At 27.6% G+C, this 22,133-nt stretch overlaps 1 protein-coding gene across 2 annotated transcripts in view; it reads right to left on the reverse strand.

Annotated features, from left to right (window-relative positions):
- Positions 1–22,133, reverse strand: part of LOC112685974 (nuclear hormone receptor FTZ-F1-like) — a 55,471-nt gene that overhangs the window by 28,943 nt on the left and 4,395 nt on the right. Inside the window, exons 1-3 of one of the 2 annotated variants that reach the window (XM_025558050.1) lie at positions 19,875–20,063; positions 13,694–13,750; positions 13,368–13,424 (exon numbers count right to left, since the gene is read on the reverse strand). In XM_025558050.1, the coding sequence (XP_025413835.1) occupies positions 13,368–13,424; positions 13,694–13,739 (103 nt within the window). In that variant the 5' untranslated portion in view covers positions 13,740–13,750; positions 19,875–20,063. Of the gene's footprint in view, positions 1–13,367; positions 13,425–13,693; positions 13,751–19,874; positions 20,064–22,133 lie in introns of those variants that run through there. The other variant, XM_025558049.1, reaches the window with a different exon arrangement.

Below are 22,133 nucleotides of genomic sequence, written 5' to 3' on the forward strand. Positions count from 1 at the left end.
CTGTTCGTCAAGAGTACGGGCTCGAGAGCATAGTACTAATTATTGTACCATACACCGCGACGGGGTTTTGTGGGTACCGCGACCGTTTTACGATATTTTTTATGTACTTCTCCTGGTGTCACGATGGATGTGTATTGAAAACGCGCGCAACAACGATAACGGCGTTGCGCTGGAATGCCGCCGACGGTATATGCGGTTGCTGCTGGTGCTGGCCGCGCGCGCGGACGCGGGAGGCGGCTAGCTGTCGGCTTTCGTCATGTCCTAGGCTATTACACTGGTTGGCGAGACTCGTTTGCACAACAACGTGCCCGGCCCGATTTCGTCACTGAGACTGAATCGGGCGACGACTACGGCGCGGCGACTACGACGACGACGACGACGAAATGCAACCGCTGCGGCTCGTCGCACACACACACGCAGGCACACAAACACGCGCTACACGCACCGGTACCGGTGGGGGACCGACACACTACTGGCGCGCGCGGACACAGTAAACGCGGCGGCGGCGACGACGACGGACGACGACCAAATACACACGAATTAAAATTAATAATAAACGCTTATTATATTATGGATTCGATAAAAAAAAAAAAAAAATCATCCGATTCGTATTTACAAACGAAATAAATAAATATTACGTGTATTATGTAAAACACTGCGACGGAATTTATAAAACGTACGAAATTATTTTAAAATCAATCCAGAAAACGATTGTTTTTATTTTTATTATTTTTTTTTTTTTTTAATTACAAGTACCGCAGAAGGATCGATTTTATTAAACGAAACAAATCGAGCGCGTTCGACGAACACATGTACGAAACTTCGCGGCAGAGTCAGGTTAGCCGTGGCCGTAAGATCGGATACCACACACACAGACACACTGACACGGACGGCACGACGAAACGGCTGAAACAAGTGAAAGTGACGGGGCCGGCCCGAGGTGGGGGCAAATGCGTAATGACTGGGGCGGCGGCGGCGGTGGAGGCGGCGAGCGGCGGCGCGATCGCACCGGTGGCGGGACGTAGGAGGGATCTCAATGACCTACTTTCAATTCTATGTGTGCGCGCGCGCGCGCATGTGTGTGTGTGTCCACAATGAGTCCGACGCGGAGCGGACAGGCGCGGGCGCGCGCGTGTACGTAACGCGTAAACTTGTGTGTGTAACGCGTACTCGTGTGTGCGTGTGTGCGTGTGTGTGCGTGCGTGTGTGTGTGTGTGTGTGTGTGTGTGTGTGTGTGTGTATACGTATGCGTACATGTATGTAAGCGTATATGTACACGGGCGCGCGCGCGCCGAGAAGGGTGAACGAAGATACGCGCGTCTCACCTCAAGGTTGCTTAAATAATTAACTAATATTATAATATATCATATTATATTTGGAAGGAATAAACGAGTTTAATAATATAACATTAAAATAAAAAATTAAAAAATTAAAGATATATTTATAATTAACGTAATCATATTAATTTTACGGGTTAAGAGACAAGCGCGTTTTTTATTATCTTAAACTCTTGTAAGAGAATATCACGAAAACCTCGGGACTTGAATACAGTCGATGTTGAGTTTTAAAAATGATTTTATTTAAACCATTCTACATTCCTTATATTTAAGAACGCACAGAATAAACGATATCAGATCGATTTTATTTATAGTTTCTACGTATCTAACCATAAAAGCTTTACACAACTTTATGTCTTGTTCTGTTAAGTTGCATACATAAATTCTATTGTTGAGTGAATTGTTTGGGAAAAAAAGTAAAATATATTCGAACTTAGATAATTCAATATACGCTAATGACAACCTTTTTTTTTAGAAAATATTTTATAAACGTATAACCAACCGATAGTTTTGTTGGTTAAACATTATGTAAATTTTACATATGCTTAAAGTATTACGAAAAGTTATAATTACAGAACAATTTTTTGTTAAATCAACGTGTTCAAAACATATTCCATAATTAATGATATTTATAGCGTATATAATTTGTTACGATTGTTTTATTTGCGAGATTGATTAGGTATAACCCTATGGGCTTTTTAATGTGAAAATATAACCTCTGCATCTAAACAAAATATAATACGATTACTACACTGTGAAACTGATCACTGTATCACTTAAATTAGCTTTAAACATTAAATGCAGACTATTAATTATAATATATATATAATATACATCGAATACATGTCTTAGTTAAATTACAAAAAAATTGTGCATAGGAAGTCGATTGCGATAATTTGATAACTTGTTTTTATTTAGCAGAATATAATTAATATTATTATTAATATTTTATTAAATCTATTATATAAAATATAAATTCCAACGTTCAGATATTAAAGCATCCTAATGTTATGTAACATTGTAATGAATACATAATTAAATCGAATTTATAATATTTAAGTTTATAACATGTAAATTTCAATTTTTAAATGAACTAAAAATTAAAATTAAAAAACGGTTTTTAAGACTTGTTTATAGTTAAATATAATAAAAATAATATAAATAAAATCATCTAGATGAAATTATTTTACAACTAACCATTGATACATTTCTGATAATTTTAACTAAAATTATAAAACATAATATTTTGTACGATCATGCGTGATGTCATGTGTTTTAAAGTTGTCATCTCATTGACCCAATTCCCAGGGGAAAATATTATTATCTCGCATCAGACCCCTAATGATACTATGTATGAGTATAAAAAAAAAATGAAGTCCGCCTCATTTTTGTAATTTGTTCTACACACTAGGAGAATCCAATCCCTTCAGATTTTTTTGCTATTCAAAAACGTTGTGTTTTGACACACCCCCCATATGCATGTAGCAGATAGTCACCTGATACTGTCGACAGGTGCAAGGGTTATTAGAATAAACCCATTCAAACAGTATTTAAGGTTTTCCCCAAACAACCATAAGGTTTACAATATGTAATAAAAAAAAATATTTTTTAAATAATTATGTAAACGTGACCTATTTCCCACACAACTTAAGACCTAACCAATATTATAATTAGGATGCTTTTTAAAACCATGTGCGTTCAATCTAAAAATATTCACATATAATACATATATGTGATGTATAATATTAAACATATGACCGATTATAAATCCATAATTTAAAGTTACAATATATAAAATGCAAGTTCAATTGTTCTTATTTTGTGCAAATATGAAGAGAAATGTCAAGTGTCGAGCTTAGATCTATTCAGCTTCTGCAAAATGATACACCATATGGATTATAGTGTATGGTGTCCTACTAACCTACATAATCAAGTGTGCTCTCGATTTCTTATCAGTAGTTAGAAAAAAACAAAAAACAAAGTACAATTATATTTGCACACGCAACTCGAATGAAATCAATAAAAATCCTTTTACGGGTGTTTTATCAGTTGGAAAAAACAAAAGTTTAAAGCAAAACATAAAGTAAACTAGCATATTATTAGAATTATTTAGGCACGTTAACGTACTAATGTTCACAACAATATACGCTAACTTCAAGGCAATTTAATGTTGTAAAATAAAACAATACGTATATCATAATAATTATAATACATGTATACACTAGGTTTATCTGCACGATGAATGCATGATTAAATTTAAATTGTATTAAAATACCAATCGATAATAATCTATGTTCACGAATAAAAATCTATAATCATTTAAATGATGATTGTTCGTATGCTCGCGACTAAAAATGTCTGAAAATTTGAATTTTTAATAACTCAAAAAAACATTTTATAATCTTGCTACTCGAAATCAATATTACTTAATAATGACTAATATTAGATAGAGTATCATAAAGTTCAACAAAATAAATGATAAAAAAGTAATAATACAATTTGACGTCATCCTCTCAATATTATAAGCTTGGTGAAATTAATTTCTGAAATAGTACAGTACATAGATACAAAAACGATTAGTAAAAACATTAAAAATGTTCCATTTTATAATATTATCAGAATATACACCAAATTTTCTATATGCGTACAATATTAGATTTTTAAGAAACCGAGTAAAAATGGTAAAACATTTACTGTCAAACCATACTACTTTATTATTCATGTATGTCAAAGTAGAACGTAAGTAAAAAACAGACACACTGGTATCGATTGTTATCGCGTCTTTTTATTATTTGAGCTAGGGCATGCAGGTCCATAGTTCAATACATACACAGAATACTTTGAAATTCTATATTTATGTATCTAGGTTACCAACAACAATATCGTACATAATTATTACATTTAAGTAAATATATACAAAACTCACACAAACGTGAAATTAATCTAATTGATAACGGAGTTAAAATTATTAACTTCCGAACTCGTAACGTTTCTCCGTTTTACTCGATGTTTTCGAAATAGCCCACAGAACGTACTCGCGAGTTCTTTCTTTGTGTTAATGACAAACCACCGAATGTCATAATCGATATAGAAACCTAATAAGATACTAGCGCATAAGGTCATTCAACATCGCATTTACAGTGATCATAACAATCGTTTAATAACATTTGAGGTTTCAGAGACACGTTTCGCGCATATTATTTATAAAAAATACAAGCGTACGCTACACATGCGAACGGAATCATATGATGCGTAGGTACTGCTTGATTATTAGCATTTGTTGTGGATCACTGTGTACGTGGCGCATTTTAATTTTGCAAAATGAACAACGGCGTGGGGGATTCGGCCTCGATGAACGGTAAAAGATGTGGGGTAAAAATAAAACCACTTGCGATCGGTGAGAACTGCAGAAGGCGCGGGTCTCTTTTGCGATGAAAATTTTAACGGTTTTCGTATCGTTTTCTAATCGCGCCCCGGTGGCGAACCGATTTTTCCGGGCACCCGCGACGAGAGCGCGGAAAACACACGTTATCTACGTCGAACGAATCGCAGATCGAATCGAAAAAAATGAACGGCGTTGCCCGTCGTCGGATAACGTTACCCACACACCACGGTCGTCGCGTACCAGCAACAAAGGGATTCGACAGAACACACGGATAACGCACAAAAGCCTATTGTACACGCGCCACCGCACAACGTGCGTGTACCCGTGCCCGTATGAAGGTAAACGTGCACGACGATTCGTACGCGGCGTTAACATGGTACACGTATTATATTAACGTGTACCTTTCTACGCGTACGATTTATGTGCGCGCGCGCCGTACGTGATGTGTACACGTCGCGGCACGTCAAACGTATTTGTGGGCCGCCGAAAAGCGGAGAGATATCTAGCGGGCCAGGGATAAACGACAGTACCGAGGCGGCGTTATGGGTCGCAACGTTAACGCAGTTGTGCTGGGCACGAGAACGGAACGGCCAACGCGATGCGCCTGCGCGCCGCCAAACCGCGATACGACCTACTTACGTAATCGCAACGCTTGCACTTGAGCCAGTTACGTATCCGTGACGGTGGCAGGTTGTGTCAGTGGCGACCTCCATCTCACCCCTCCACCCCCTCCCCACCCTCCCGCCCCCGACCGATGCTGCTAACGCCCGCGTGTAATGCGCCACCACGCACGCACACACACACCCTCGACGACGATTTATTCATTTTTATTTCTTTCGTTCGCGCGCGCGATATATCATTTCGTGTAAGTATAAATAGACGCGAATGAGAATGCGCGTGTGTGCGTATACAAAAATACGTAGGAAAAGTTAAAATAATAATAATAATAAAAACGAACAGCTCTACGAGAGAAGAAAAAGAAAACGTATAAGATCAAGTACCGGCTGGCTGCTGTTGCACGACCGGCATGCGTAGTAGCAGTAATAATAATAATAATAATAATAATAATGTCAGTATCGTTTTTCTTCTGACCGATTAACGGATAGCGTGCGCGCATCGAATACAACGCTAACAAGTTACAACGATAATACTAAATACTGAACAGTAATGAACACTAATGTTGGACGGTTCAAAGGCTATTTTTATAATGAAAAATCTTGGCAAATTGAAAATATTTCTATTTCTACTATTAACCGAGTTGTACGTGTTATCAGGGGCGTGACTTGAAGGGGGTTCTACCCCCCCCTCAACGAAATTTTAACGGATTTAGAAAATAAAACTATAAACTAATATATTTATACAGTTTAAGCTTTATATATAATAAAACATTTGACAGCGTTATTATTATAATCCATCGTAAATTATATACCATGCTGTAAAATTAATTATTACAAAAATAATTATCTTGCGAAATAAATAATTAAAACAAATTTATTATAATAAAATATTCTAATATTTTGTTTTATTTAAAAAAAAAAAATTGTAACGGAAAACATTGAATACCTTCACGAGCCACGTATGACCATTGAGCCGCGGATTGGGCTCTACAAATATGGTTACAAAATAACAATACAAAATGCCTATTGCAACGAATTATCGCGAGAAAAGCAATTAATTTAAAAATAAAATTATTACACACTTGACGATAAATAAAAGTTATAATCAATGATAAGTATAATTTTCATACATTTTCGATGCACATTAAATTATTATTTTACAACTATGGTTTTTAATAAAAATTTGTTCTATGAATATTTAAAATATAATTTATAAAACGATGTGTTTACTTTTGATTTATAATTAAAATGACATTTATTAAAAACTGTAATCCTATACTATGATCAATGTAATTTTAATAAGAGTACCAATTTCCAGTTGTAAATAATTAAAAGTTACATTATAAATAAATATAAAGAAATATGTTCAATTAATTTTATAACATTTACATTGTTTACAATTGTTAAATCTTAGATGATAAACAATCTATGCCAAAATAATACGCATTAAGTTGTAAAGACATAAATATTTTATGAGCTTCGATTGTTTTATTATAATCTAATTGATTATATTTTGTAATGCATTTTTCTTTTCACTGATAATAATCGATGTCAATTGGTTTAAATTAAAAGTTTATATAACTGCAGTTGTACATATATTTTGTATTTTTTTAGGTCATATAAACACATACACGATGCTGAATAAGTTTTCATTCAATTATGAGAAAAATAATAGAACTGCCAAGAAGTCGAAGTCCTTGAGATAACTCCCCTCTATAAACTAGTAGAAAATCGTCACGGATTACAGGGCACGATAATTATTTCCCTGATTATCGGTGAATTTTACTATCGAATACTCCCGTAAAACGGTAATATTAAACAAATAAACATTTACTTTAGAATTGGTATCTGAATTTGATTCTAAAATAGAACATAAATAAAACTGAAAGTTATTTTCACTTTTTCGTGTAACAATAAGCCTGTCGGGGGTGAGACAACGACCTTGCCGAAATCCTAAATTCATTGTTTGTAATTTTTCTCCTTCACGGACATCAAATTGGCTATAAAACGTATTTACACAAAACAACATCCCTGCAGTGACTTATAAACATTACATAGGTAGGTTTAATAAAAGATCTATTGTCAAAGAATTTGTTGTTATTTTGGATCTAAACTGGTCCCCAAAGAGCTGTAAAATAGTATATATATATGCATTTAAATACAAATATTTTGTAAATTCTGGAATCACCCGTACTCTTTGTTAAAAGGTCTAGATTTCTAAGAGGGTAAAATTTGTTTTCACGATTATCAACACTTAAATACGATTAAAGTAAATAAAAAAAAAAATAATAATTCATTCTAGAGTTTATTGTTAATATGTTTTAAATAATAAATATAAAAGTATTTTATTAAATGCAATACAGCCTGCATATTATATTATTTTTTAGGTCTGAGCAAATACAGTTGCATAACAATAAATAACCGTTTAACGTAATAGTTAATACCATAGCGTTTATTAATTATAAATAGGTAAATAAGTATATAAATAAAATTGTAAACGATTTTTTTTTTTCATAATTTAAGAAATATTTCATATTTTTATGAATTTGACATATTTAAGCGTCATAATATTAATTTAATTTAATAAGAAATATGTACCATAGAACATAATTATATTTTGAATTTACATAATTATATCAACTTTATTTAAACTAACTAATATACATAAATTATACTTAATAATATGAAATCTATAACATGAATAAATTATACTTTAATTTCTACATAATATATTACGCCTTTACAAAATAATTTTTAATTTCAATCAGATTTTGAACTAACGATGGTTTGCATTGCAGTAGAGGGGAACCGGTTCATCACAGCTCTATGGACCGTGTCGTTAAGTTGTCCTTGACACGGTTCCATTGGATGGATTTTTAAAAAATACAAGCCCTCTCTTTTCCAAACGTTTCAAGTGATACCAGTAAATTTTCATCACATAATATTTAATAATATTCGTATAATTATACGTTTAACCATAAGAAGCCTCTAAACGACTTTATTTGCTTGAAATAATTGTATTGGCCAGTATAATACTATACGATTATAAAACTTATCAGATACTTAATAAATTCAAAATTTCAATAGTTTTTATAAATAAATTCGGATATGTAAACTTTAAATAAGTAGATACATAAGTAATATAGAAAATTAATTGAAATCCCCATTACAAAAACAAAACTTCAAAAAATAATTATTTAAACTTAATTTATTTATTTAAGTCATACAATTATTCGAAATATGACAATAAAAAACTTATAAAGAAAACAAAGATTTCTATCAATTTGTATGCGTATTAAGTACTTGTCCTTGACGAGCATAAAAATAAAATAATTTAACCATATTATTGCAAAATAAGAAACTTTTGAGTACTGAGAATAGATATTGATGATTTTTGTATTATTTCATCAAATAATTTATAAATGTTGCTTTGAATTACTTTAAAATTTTGAAATACGATGTATAGTTTTACTTAGAAATACTCTCGGATTATGAAGAAATACAATTAAACATTTAGAATCAGTATTTTATTAAAAATTAAAAGCAGTAATATTATTTTTGTTATTGTACCTAACTAAAAAGGTGTAAAAATCTATACTATTTAATAACGCTTTTTATAAAAAATTATTTTTAGTAATCAAATCTTGTTTGAAACATTTTTTTACTCAGCATATTTTTAAAAACTGGTTATATAATCATACAGTATAAAAATATTATTTTAAGTTTTATTTACTAAAAGCTACTAATTTTATTTACTTGTATGTTATAAATTCATAATTTAAATAATTTAAATTAAAATATCATGTGATACAATTACATAAAACAATTTAACGAAATCCACCTTATTACAACAAACTACAGGTTTGCAAACTTGTATTCCATATAGACGGCGTTTTATATAGGCACAGCGATTTGCACTGCAATTCACGAGGCAAGGTGGCAAATAACCAATGCCCCTTCAATTCGGAAATATTGCAAACGTTTTTTAGCTGACGTTTTATGTAACAAGTGTTTGATGGAATGAACATTGTCAAGTAAACGTGAAAAAAATAACAATTAAGATATAAACTAAAACAAATTTGCCTAAAAGTGAAAGTATATAATGTATGTATGTGTGTATAAATGAGTAGAATCTAGCTAAAGAGCTAAAAATCTTAACACTATAGCTACCCAAATAATTTATTAACATAAAAGTATAACAACTTGAATAAGCCAATGGAATTTAAGTAAAAAGTTTCAACCTGAGGTCTTATTGTTAAGAAGGCAACAACCTATGAAATGTATACATGTGAAAGTATAGCCATCCTAAGCCTACTATACAATGTACACAAAAACACCTATATAAAACAAAATATAAGGTTTAACATGTATAGCAACTATGTATATAAAAAATAATTTCAGTATATTTTAAATCATGATTTTCACTACAAAATGTCAACTTGCATAAAAAATTAATTACATTTTGAAGTTATTTAAAACCTAATGAAAAAATATAAAGTTTTTTATTCATGTTTTATTTATTTAGTAGATTTTATTTTATGATTTGTTTTTTTTAGTTTTTGAGAACCCCTACTTGTCGAATTCCTGAACCGGAGCAATCTTCTTCAACGGCTAAGGTTATTACCCGTGACCGAAAAAATTGAACATGTACTTTTCTTTCTACCTTCGCCTATCCATGTCCCTTTTATCGGCCGGCATCATCAGTCTTCATTGTTAAAGTACCGACTAAGAGACGAAGCGCTTTCTTTCTTTCATTCTCACACGGGTCAATCAACCCCGGGGATTCTTTGGGTAATTATTATCCGTGTGTATCCACCATTCGTCCGGCCGTTATAATATTATGGACGACTTGCCACTGGGAATAGTAATGACTCTGCGGTTGTAGACAAGGTTTAATGACACTGGCTTAAACCCCCCACTTAAGACAACCAAAAATAAAAAGAGCAATAAAAAAACGATTTTAAATCGAAACTCTTGTTACAAAATAGTAAACTATAAAACTGTGAAACTATTTGTAATCGGTATAAATGCACGATTTATACGCTCTGTACTTGAATGATTTAGGTAAAATCTGTAATAAAATAAGTAAAATTAAAAAAAAATATTCATTTTAATAAAATAACATTATTTTACTTAATGGAACTTTAAAAAGAATCAATTGTAAATAAGACTTTAAAAAATCAAGAACCACTCAAATGATTCCTATTATACCGAATGATAACAATTACTTATAATTAGTATACGAAACCTAAATATACCTTTCTAATAGACTTCTCTATGGACAAGAAGTAGACAACATTTCATCAAAATTAAATTTATGCACGTCAAAATTCATAAGAATTGATATCATCTACTTAAAAAAAATCTGTGAACAATAATTTACTTTAAAAAGTACAATTAGACCATAAAAAAAGTAAACAATACCATCAAAACCTAACTTTGTCAATAAAAAAAAAAAAACAATATTTGTGAGCAACAAATTTTAAAATTATTTTAAGTGTCATTTATGCTTAATACATTTTAGTATTATTATAATGTATATTAATGTTATAATTTTAAAATATATAAACATTGAATGAGTCGTAGTTCATAAAACACATATACTGAATATATGATGCTCGTTAATCGCTGGTTAACACACATATTATTATTTTAAACATCAAAATTATAAACAATGGTAATAAATTATCACTTTCGAAAAACAATTCTAAACGAATTTTATTTTACTATACTGATCATATTTAATCAATCAAATACAACAAAATGGTTAAACTAATTAAGATTTTTAATATTTACTGAATATAAATTAATTTCGTATGTATTGAAACTTTTTCTTTATGAAAAATGAATACATTTCAAACCATTATACAGTGAAAATTGTTAAATGATAGTACAGAAACTTAGTTTAGACGGAAATTTTATTGCTTCTTTTATAAAGTAAATTGGAAATATTGTACAACATAACCTGCTATCTAGTTTTAAAGGAAATATATTTTTGATGTATTCATCGGTTTAGACAGAAAATATACTTTCATAAAAATATAATATTCAACAGTAAAATTTCAAAGAATAATATTTTAATTGAGTGATATAAAAAAAATGTAACAGGCATTTTTTTAATATATTGTTTCTTAATTTAAAATACGGAAAAAACAAAAATAATTACATTTTGTCTCCTTAAATAAAACGATGTTACCAATAATTTAAGTTAAAATGTCTAAACGACTAAATAAATAAATTTTTATATTTAATATAAATCTATGCGTTTATTATAACACAATTTCCGAACTCTTAATTAAGTACGTATGTCTCATAATTTAAAATTATTTTATTACGTGATATACTTGAGAAACAATTACATAAGTTAATCAATGCATAAATTACACCGACCTTCGATCAAAATCGTTTTCAGAATAATATAATTCATCAACAGCTTTCAAATGTAGAGAAAATATGTAACTACCATAAGGAATGATAATATAGTCCAATACTGTCTAGCCCAATTTTTCATAATTATACTTTATGATTCACAATAAAATATTAACATTTTATGGTCAACTTTAAGAAATAAATTAAAGCTATACAACATTTAAGAATTAAGCTTTGCAATTTGTATGTATGTAGCATCATTTAAAAAATAAATCATACCAATGCATTTATTTTCAAATAAAATATCACAGATTTTTCATAGCTGACTGTAATATAATTTAAAATAAGTATAAAAAAAATGCATTGTTGAAATATGAAAATTAATCCACTCACAACATATTGCTTGATTAAATTTAACATTTTTTTGGTAAACTTTTATTGTACTTGATTATAACCTTATATTATCATTTTATTTTTGTTTTAATACCAAAATACTATTGAGTATAGATAAATTAAAAATGGTTGATTTATTTTATATACACCATATGTTTACACCTGCACCATGACAACATTTTTGACGAACGTATCGCAATATATTATCAATGGTTGTCATTTAATAAGGCTATATAGACCCAGACTTGTCAACATAAAATCCCCAAAAAGATAACCAACAATTTACAAGGGTCATGTTGACAAAACATTTTGTAAGACCCATTCGGTAAAAGGGATGCCGCCTTACAACGTTATTATGGTTGTCCGAAAAACGGGGCGTAAAGATTTACTGTTTTATTGAGGCGGCGTCCTTGGTCAGCTCGCTTTCTATCCAGGCCGAACATGTCGTTCAAAAATTTCGATTTTATTTTCTCCGTTTAACATTTAAATAATTTATAGCTGAATTACACGCCGAATATCCGAACACAATACTAAGCCTTTTTTTACGACCCCGTCTGACCCAAAGACCTATTTATAAAACGAATATTTCAATTGTTATTGTTGCGTCGAGTAGTTTTAGAATTATTCTTTCGTAGCACGTGCTAAAGGATACTTCAATAAAGGATTTCAAGTTATAAAAACTATCATATGAATACAATTATCATATAAGTATATTATTCAACTAACAAAACAACTCTATCCTTAATAAATTATAAAGAATTATGTATACTCAGTATGAAAATGTTACAATAAATTAAATGACGATCAACAATTTACTTGGATTATCCTTCATTTTGGCGCACATTTCAACGGTTAGTATAAATTTAAAAAAAAGCAGAATTTACGTATTTTAGGGCTACCCAAAAATAGGACTGAATTGGGTGAGTCGTGCCGACCGTGACACTAATAAAAATTTGCAAAGGAAGGGGAGACTAGGGGGCCCTTGCCGTCCTTGCTTGAGCACATCGTGGCGAATCGCTTAAAAGTGGGTCACTAGTCACAATGTTAGCGGCCCTGATATGGCCTTGAGCTAATAACTGCGCGCGTTCGTCCGCTGTCTGTGATTAGAATAATAAAAAACAGACGGGTAACAATCAATTAAAACAACAAAAACAAATTTCTGAATATCATAAAAGAATATTTCAAATACGTATGATCAAAGGGATAATACTGCCCCAGCACACATAATTTCATGATAAAACTTAGATTATTTATTACGACACTTACCTTCAATAAAATTAGGATCATCGTCACTCAAATGACTCAAATCAATGCACTTTGAATCTGAAAAAAATAAAAATAAAAATAGACTCATAAATTCTATGTCGGCGTCATACCCAGAATTAATTAATTTTTTTTTTTTTTTTAGAAAAGTTAATATAATAACTATTATAATTAATTTTTTTATTTAAAAAATATTTGTGACCCTCCTCCATGACCCATTTTATTCATAACTTTGATTTTGGTTATAGTAGTATAAGATCATAGTAAATATTAGTAAAATATAAAATGTTCAATAACCAAAAGTTGTATAATTTATAGATGAAAATTACCATCAATGAATGTTTGATCATCTTCGTTTAAATTACTGAGGTCCATGCACTTTTTATCTGCAAAATAATAACACATGTGTCGTCAATTAAAAATTATATAATAAACATTTATTTAATTAATACATTTTTTGATAATATAATGCTTTTAAATCATATACAGCATATAAAAATTACAATACTATTCAGTTACAACTGAATAAAATATATACCATATCCAAATTTAATATAAACAATGATATTATTAATTAACACCAAATAACATTAAATCCAACATTTCGAGATTTATATAAATGTCTAATAAACAATAAATAATCCATTTTGTTGTCATACAAAAATTAAATGTTTACTATCCAATTTAAAATTAAATAAAATATTTGATTTATATCCCAGAAAAATAAAGAGCAAATATTTCATATGTAATGATGAATAAAATAAATTGTACATGTGTTATAAATTTCAAATAATACTGTCAATAAAGTAATCATAATAAGATATTAAAATTCTATAAAATATTAATTGGATGCTCAAATGATTATCATTAAAATAATTTTACATTAAATAACGATTACCAGTTAAAAAACAAATATAAATTAATTTTAAAAAACTTGTATTATTTAACTCAATATTACCACGGTTTAGCAGAATTAGAATGATTTTGCTATTTTTCATAGTTAAATTTAAAATTTAAATGCATGATATTTAATGCAAATAATAGTTAGCAAATTAAATATATTTAAAACTAATATTATCATCAGTAATAAAACTAATTGTTAATACGTTATTAGAAAATATTGAAGATATTTTTCTACGTTACAGATATAAATTCTTTTAAATATTATAATGAAAAAAGATTAAAATGTAAGTTTTAGTAATTACTAACGACAAACCCAGTTACATTGCACAAATTATACTTTAATTATTGTAATATAAAATAGCTACAAAACCCGCCCATAAAATTCCGATATCACAACACTCATGCTAGTCTTTTGAATGTATTCCAAGTAACGTTAAAAATGCCAATTTTTTGTTCTAATTTCATTATTAAACTAATTTATAAATAGATAATTCCCGGGTATGATAAGATAAGGGTCAAAGATCAACGATTTGGGTCAAAAATCATAACATTCATAATCGATAAATAATAATTTAAAACATGCAAGCAGTAGAGAATAAAATATACTGTTAGTATAGTTCTAGGTGTTTTCAGAGTGAACAACTACTTTTTTTGCCCGAACTTATCAGTAATTTATTATCCGTTCGGATGTCTGGCTTTTTTTAAATATAATCTTATTCTTATATTTCATCGTTGTTGTTGTAATTGTAAGACAATTTTAATTTTGGTTGATTATAATATTGTCAGAAGGGAATAAATCAGTAATAAATAGCCATAGCTCTTTCTAAACCCTTAATCATCCATCAATTTATTAAATAGTTAAAAATATTATGTATATTTAATAATAAAATGTACACAATATACATTTAAGATTTGAAAATGCATAACATATTAAGGAACTTAAAACCAGATAAAATCAAATACAAAGCAATAAGAGTAAATAAAACCTATAATAGTTTTTAGTTACAGTTCTAAGACGCCTTTTAATCAATTTTATATTTTTTTATTATAAAATAATACTCGAATAATTTAAAATAACTCTCACAAAATATAATAGTTACCGATCCAAATAGATGTTTAACTTAAAATAGATGTTGATTTAGAATTAAAAATAAAATAACTTAATGAATAAATATATAAAATAAATAATAAATAAAAACTTATTTAAATTATAAGTTAAGTTTCTAAACAAGAACATTATAAATAAAAATGGACATGATTTGAAACAATTAACTATAATAAAAAAAAAAACTTACTGATAAAAATCATATTAATAATCCCATATATACGATAAGAAAGTTATTTAATTGATTTTATTTGAACAAAAAAAAAAAATATTTATTCATTTTCAAATATTCAAATTAATTTCAATTTTTGATTCAAGGCAAATGGTGAAATATTTAAAAAAAAAAAAGGCAATTAAAAGATATTATTTGAGACTTTAACCTTCAAAAAGAATCTTTCGGAAGTCTGGAGAAAGATATAATCTTTTTGCAAAAATCAATGGACTCGTTTTTGCAATATAACAACAGATTCGTCCTTTAACACGAAAGTAACAAGGTCAGACTTAGTTACATATGAGGTGAAGGTATTACGTTTAACATGTTTGTTTTCATCATAAAAACGTTTGTTGAATGCACAATGGCTGGAAATATGATATAAAACAAATATTAGTGATCAGTCACAAATTGGCTACGAGTTAATTTGATCAATTTGTAATTTATGTGGGTCATTAAAAAAAAAAAGTAAGCAAGGCGGTAACCAAGGAATGACTTCACCATTACCTTCGAGGCCGGTAGCAATGAGATAACGCCGGAATAATAACACATAGATGATAATATATAAAATAAATAGACGTTTATATAAAAACACACTCGCATAAGAACTATATGTCGGTCCGACAAGTGGGCCAATGTCAGACACGGTAAGTGTGTCAGTAGGACAACGCAAATCTTAACAAGATCACTACACAATATTACGCGATACAAATATACATATATATACAAATATATATATATATACAAATATACATATGTATATATATATATTTCACTTTCATTCTCGTCGCATTATTATTCGCATGTGTGCGCGGAGGAAAATACTACGGGCTATTGAGTCGCCTACAAAACTATTGTATTGATCGTATTACATACGCATTCTTGGCGTCTTCTAAAGCCTATAAAATATTTATGTAAGACAATTCGCCAATCAATTTTCTATTCAAAATTAGTTTTTAATACGAATTTAAACAAAAAAGACTTTCACCCTCTACCCGCAATCAAGGGCAAGTAAAAGTAATGATGACCTAAGGAAAATTGACGACGTAATCGAATACGATTCCACGATCAAACACGAGTATTTACGTCGTAGATTTCCAGCAAGCCAAAAGAACTATTGATTTTACAAACAAACGTCACTTTTTTAACGAACACTACTTGGTTATGATATAACTAGAAATACAGTAGCACAAGTAAAAATAACCTTGATTTATATTTTCTCAATATAATCTGAACTTAATATTATATATCTTGATATTTATCATTTTAGTTTTATAATATATTAAATTTTAATACTTTTTTAACGAATCAAATATCCGTCGACGTATCAATCATATAAAATAGTATTACGAATTAGTTATAAACAAATAGCTTAATTATAATACTCTATACTTAATTAATTAATTTAAATGACTTTTTATATTAACATTCTCAAATCCAAACAATTTTCGTCTTAATTTATTTTATCAATTAAGCTATTAACTATAGTGACACTCCTATCATCAACAATATATATTTTATATCACAGCAATTAATAAGTATACAGTATAAATTATATTATAATGAAATTTTTAATTATAAAAACTTGCATATGTTTTAACTTTATTATATTAACAAAAAATTACTATTAGGACTACACTCTATCTAATTATGAATATAGTAGATATTATAAGAATATCGACAAAATAATTTTCTAGATTTCAAAAATAAACCAGAACATTTCCTACAAATAATTTTTTTAATAAAGAAGTAGGTTTTCAAAATAATTATTGACACATTTAATGTACTTAATATGACTAATGAAATATTATTAAAATAAACAAAATTATATATTAAGAACATATTTAAAGTAGTTTTTGACAGCTGATAATGCAAATTAGCTTTAAATATTTTAAATAATAATATTTTAAATAATATTTACTGTATAAATACTTCCTATTTAGTTAATAATTGTTACTAATGCTAAAAACTGTTTATTAACTTATTAACCATAATCTGTAAGAACCTTTGAAAATTAAACAAATATTCTGGAATTCAACATTTTATATTTTATACTTATAATTGTTATGCTTTAGTTCTATGAAATTTTATTTTATTTATTCAATTTACTACACACTTAAGCCATTTATATAATATCATATTTTCCGTAAATTTATTTAAAAATCAAATAATTGTAGAACTTTTTTGTAATTTTTTAAAATTTAAAATAATAATACCAATTAAATAATTTTGATATTCTCGAGGCATCGGTATATTCATAAATTAAAGTACAGTGTAAGTAACTTAAATACGATCGCTTTGAAGTCGAGACTAACTTGATGACAAAATCACTGACGCGATGACAAAATCTGATCGATAATGCAAAACACAGAGCAAAACATATGTAGATGAGCATAAATAATAAAGAGTTGTGAGTACATTATTTTGATAACAATAAACAGAATGATCAATTTGGTTGTAAATGATATTTTCCAATTAATTTTTTTTTCCAATTTAACTAAATATTATAATAAACAACTTTTAATAATCATTAAAAAACATTCATACTTATAAAACACTTTTATCAAACTAAAAACATATATTATATTATATATTATAGCTAAATAATTTCTTAATTTAATTTTAAGTTCTACAATACTCCTGAATTTACAATAAGTTGATTTCAATATTTTCAAACTAACCTATTATTAACTAATTACAACTTAAAATTGATTAATTAACAATCTAACAGAAGTCGTAACAATAAAGTTCCCAATAATTTTAAAAATGCTAAAAAAAATTTAAAACTGGTAATATTTACTATAGTTATAATACTATACTAATACACCTGGATTTAACAGAATACATTTTAATTCTCATAATACATAATAATATAATTATCAAATTAAAAATTTTCAAAAATTATTTATTATAATTATCTATATAAAAATTATATATAAACTATAAATAAACAAAGATCTTCTGGGCAATTTTAAAATAATACTAGTCATAATTATTAAAATACAAATTTTAAGTTTAAGTTATAAAAAGGGTTTAGATTTGAAGGCAAAAGCCTTTTTTTTTTTAATAATAATAATAGAAAAATAATATTTATACTAAAATGTGTATCATTTAATATCCAAGACAATGTATGTATTTATTTTTTTGCCTTTTGTTCTTATTAATTTCTTTTTGCTTTTTTTTTACCTTTTTTACTTATATATTGATTTAATAATTTTTCACACAGCTTAGGTATTATCGGTACAAATCGATAAGTGCTTATGAAGACGGTGCATTGTTGATGTTATGTTTAAATTAGTTATCTGAATTTAGATAATTATTTATGAATGAAGTACTCCCCAATAACTTCGGTGGACGTCGAAAGATCATTTTCTATGTACAAAAATATTTCAAGCCCAAACCGTCAACGTTTTACTGAAGATAGCTTATCTAACATGATAGTGAATTTATTTTTATTAATTTTGAAAAAAAAAAAATTTAATTGATTTATTATAAAATGTCTTTTTTTAGCCTTTTTCACATTTTAAATGCTTTTTTTATTGATTATATTGCCTTTAAATCCGAACCCTAATTATAAATAATAGTTTTTTAATTTTATCAATTTTATAATTTATATAACTAGGATAAAGTCCTAAATATTTTTTGTTCAATAACTAAGAAATTCAATTACTTCTTCTAAAAAAGAAATATAATACAAAAACTATATAAACATTTTTAAGAATTTATGATATAAAGTTATTATAAAACCTGAAAAATAAACTACGATTCTATGTTATGCGGTAATTTAAAAATTATAATATGATAATATCAACACTGTAATAAATAATAATCAAGAATAAAAATGAAATTATATATTTTGTAATATATAACCTAACATAACCTTCATAAAAATACGAAACATTTAAATTTTTGTAGTCATACGAATGTAAGGATGTTATAGATTAAGGGTTGAGGAAATTACAGAATGACTCCTTTAAGATCTCGTTTAAAATTAATTAAGAATTAAACAAATAGTTGGTTACGACTTTTAAGAGTATTTATACATATTAAAATCGTTATATTTATATTAATAGAGTAAAATATTCTTCATAAACTAGTAAGATTTTGATTTACAAATAAAAAAATTATTTAGAATACATTTATTATAACATATATTATTTTAAAATAAGCAATGAATAATAATAAATATTTTTCCCGTATCAAAAACGAAGAGTGAATTAAGAAGCAAATAATATTCAAAACCGCTAACAAACAATACTTCTATTAAAGTTAAAAGTATTTATAAACATACCTGAATCTGTATTCTGTAAATTATAACGTAACGACAGAAGAGTTGCTACAAGGCCTTTGTTGCTAATGACCTGGTTAAGGGATGAAAATATGAAGCCGAAAATAGGCCGCCGCCCAGAGTTTATAGTAAGCCAGGGAGGAAAAACCCGGGACGCAAAATAAGTCCCGAAGGATACACATGCGATTGCGTGAAATTATGGGCGGGAACGCGTGACCTCGTGAAAGGAAAATAGGTCATCCTGTACGAATTCGGTTTTCAATTTTGTCCCATACAAATTATATAAATTGTTCTATTTCACATGTACAAAATAAAATTATAGAAGGTACTGAATAAATAATTAACATACAATTTTCTCTATACGAATTACACTATCAGACCCAATTACCTAATTTTAAAACCTTAATTTTAACCTTTAGGGTATATTTTTTCAATTTTAATAAATAAGCGGCTTAAAGGTTTTAAATAATACATATTTAACATTATTTTAACTATTTAGTATAGGTAATTAAATTTACAATAAAATAAGTGTTACACAATAGGTACTCTATAGACTTTGTATAGGTTTTGTAGGTTATAATACTAATCATTTTATGTTAAATTCTGAACTAAATAAGATAATATTCCCACTAAAAGTTTTCAATATTTTATTCTTAACCCGATTCCAACCAAAATTATAGTCAACACTATAAATAATTGAGTTATTGACAACTATTTAAAATTTAAACTAAATGTTAAACTACTACATTTTTTAAATTTCTTTTAAATAAACTACAACTATCAGTTATATTCATATTAAAAAAAATGTGTGACCCTATTTAAGACCAATTTTTAATTAGTTCTTTTACATTTGAAAGGAGTAAAAGTACTTAGATAATAAAAATTCATAAATACATTTGAAGTAAATTATTATCAGTGTTGAGTAAAATAAATACAAGAAATAATATTAAGGGACAATAGTTGTAAGAGCATTTTTAGTACAAACACTTGTTTTTGATAACATATTTCCTTATTTCAGACCAATAAGCTTATACAATAAAAAGGGGCGATAACAACCGTCTGGTTGAGATAAAGAAATGGGTGAGTGATATAGGTGAAATATTTTTAAACATAAGAAATGTAGAAAATCGTTACAACTTTATAAATTGAGATGTTAATATATATGCTACCTAAATTATTAATTCATTTTAGTTCAAACAAACATTTACTATCAGATAAATAATTAAGAATTTTAAAATATTTTTTTATAATATATAATATTAAGTATGATTAAATAAATAAATAGTCAAAAAAAATTAGCTTCTATGATATTTTCATTAATTCATTCATTCATTAATTAATTCATTCAACTCAAAACTTCAATCAACATATTTTTAGTGATTTCTTACTTCTTTATTTTCTAAAAAATGTTACACAATTGTTACAATTATTGTTCAATAATAACTTTAAAGAGTTAATTTCAGATAAGGTTTTATTTTCAAATTGTTTCTGATTCACTATTTTAAATTGTATAAGCTTATATTTTTTAATTCAACAGATTATTTATGAAAAATGAATAGAATATTTATATAAAGAATATGTTTACGTTAGATTATTAATAACAATTCAATAAATACGTTACAAACAAATACAAAATATACAATTGCATTTTACCGAGTTATAACAATTTAACTAAATATTTAAATCAATAAACATTTAATAATTCTTGTCGTCCTTATTATTTTCGTAAATTAAATCAAACATTTATTTCATAATATAAATTTAATTGTTAAAAAAAAGTAATTAGTACATGATGAATGTATTACGAAAATTGGCGTTATCATAATGTACATATAATAGGTAAATAATTAAATATTTTATATATCTACAAACATGCATGAACTGTTAAAAGAAGAAAAAAAATTATTAATGTTTTATAATTGCATTAGATTTGAAATATTTATTACATGTGCTGTTAATATACCAATCATTGATTCTTCGTATTAGTACAACTTCAAAGAAAATAAAATAAAAATAGAAACATATTTTGGAGGAAATCTGATATGACACATAGTTTAAAACATCTTAATCATTATCTTAATATGATACCACAGCTATTTTATTACCCTAAATTTATAATTTCGTTTTAGTATCTTATTTACTTTAGTAATTAATAATATTGGATAGTATTTAAGATTATGACCTATTAATATATAGCTTAACCTTTATTATCAACGGGTAACTTGGTCAATTGAGGTCCGGATGCGTCCAATAATAATCTAA

Source organism: Sipha flava, unplaced genomic scaffold, assembly GCF_003268045.1.
Source record: "Sipha flava isolate LNK unplaced genomic scaffold, YSA_version1 299_pilon_pilon, whole genome shotgun sequence".
Taxonomy (NCBI): Eukaryota; Metazoa; Arthropoda; class Insecta; order Hemiptera; family Aphididae; genus Sipha; species Sipha flava.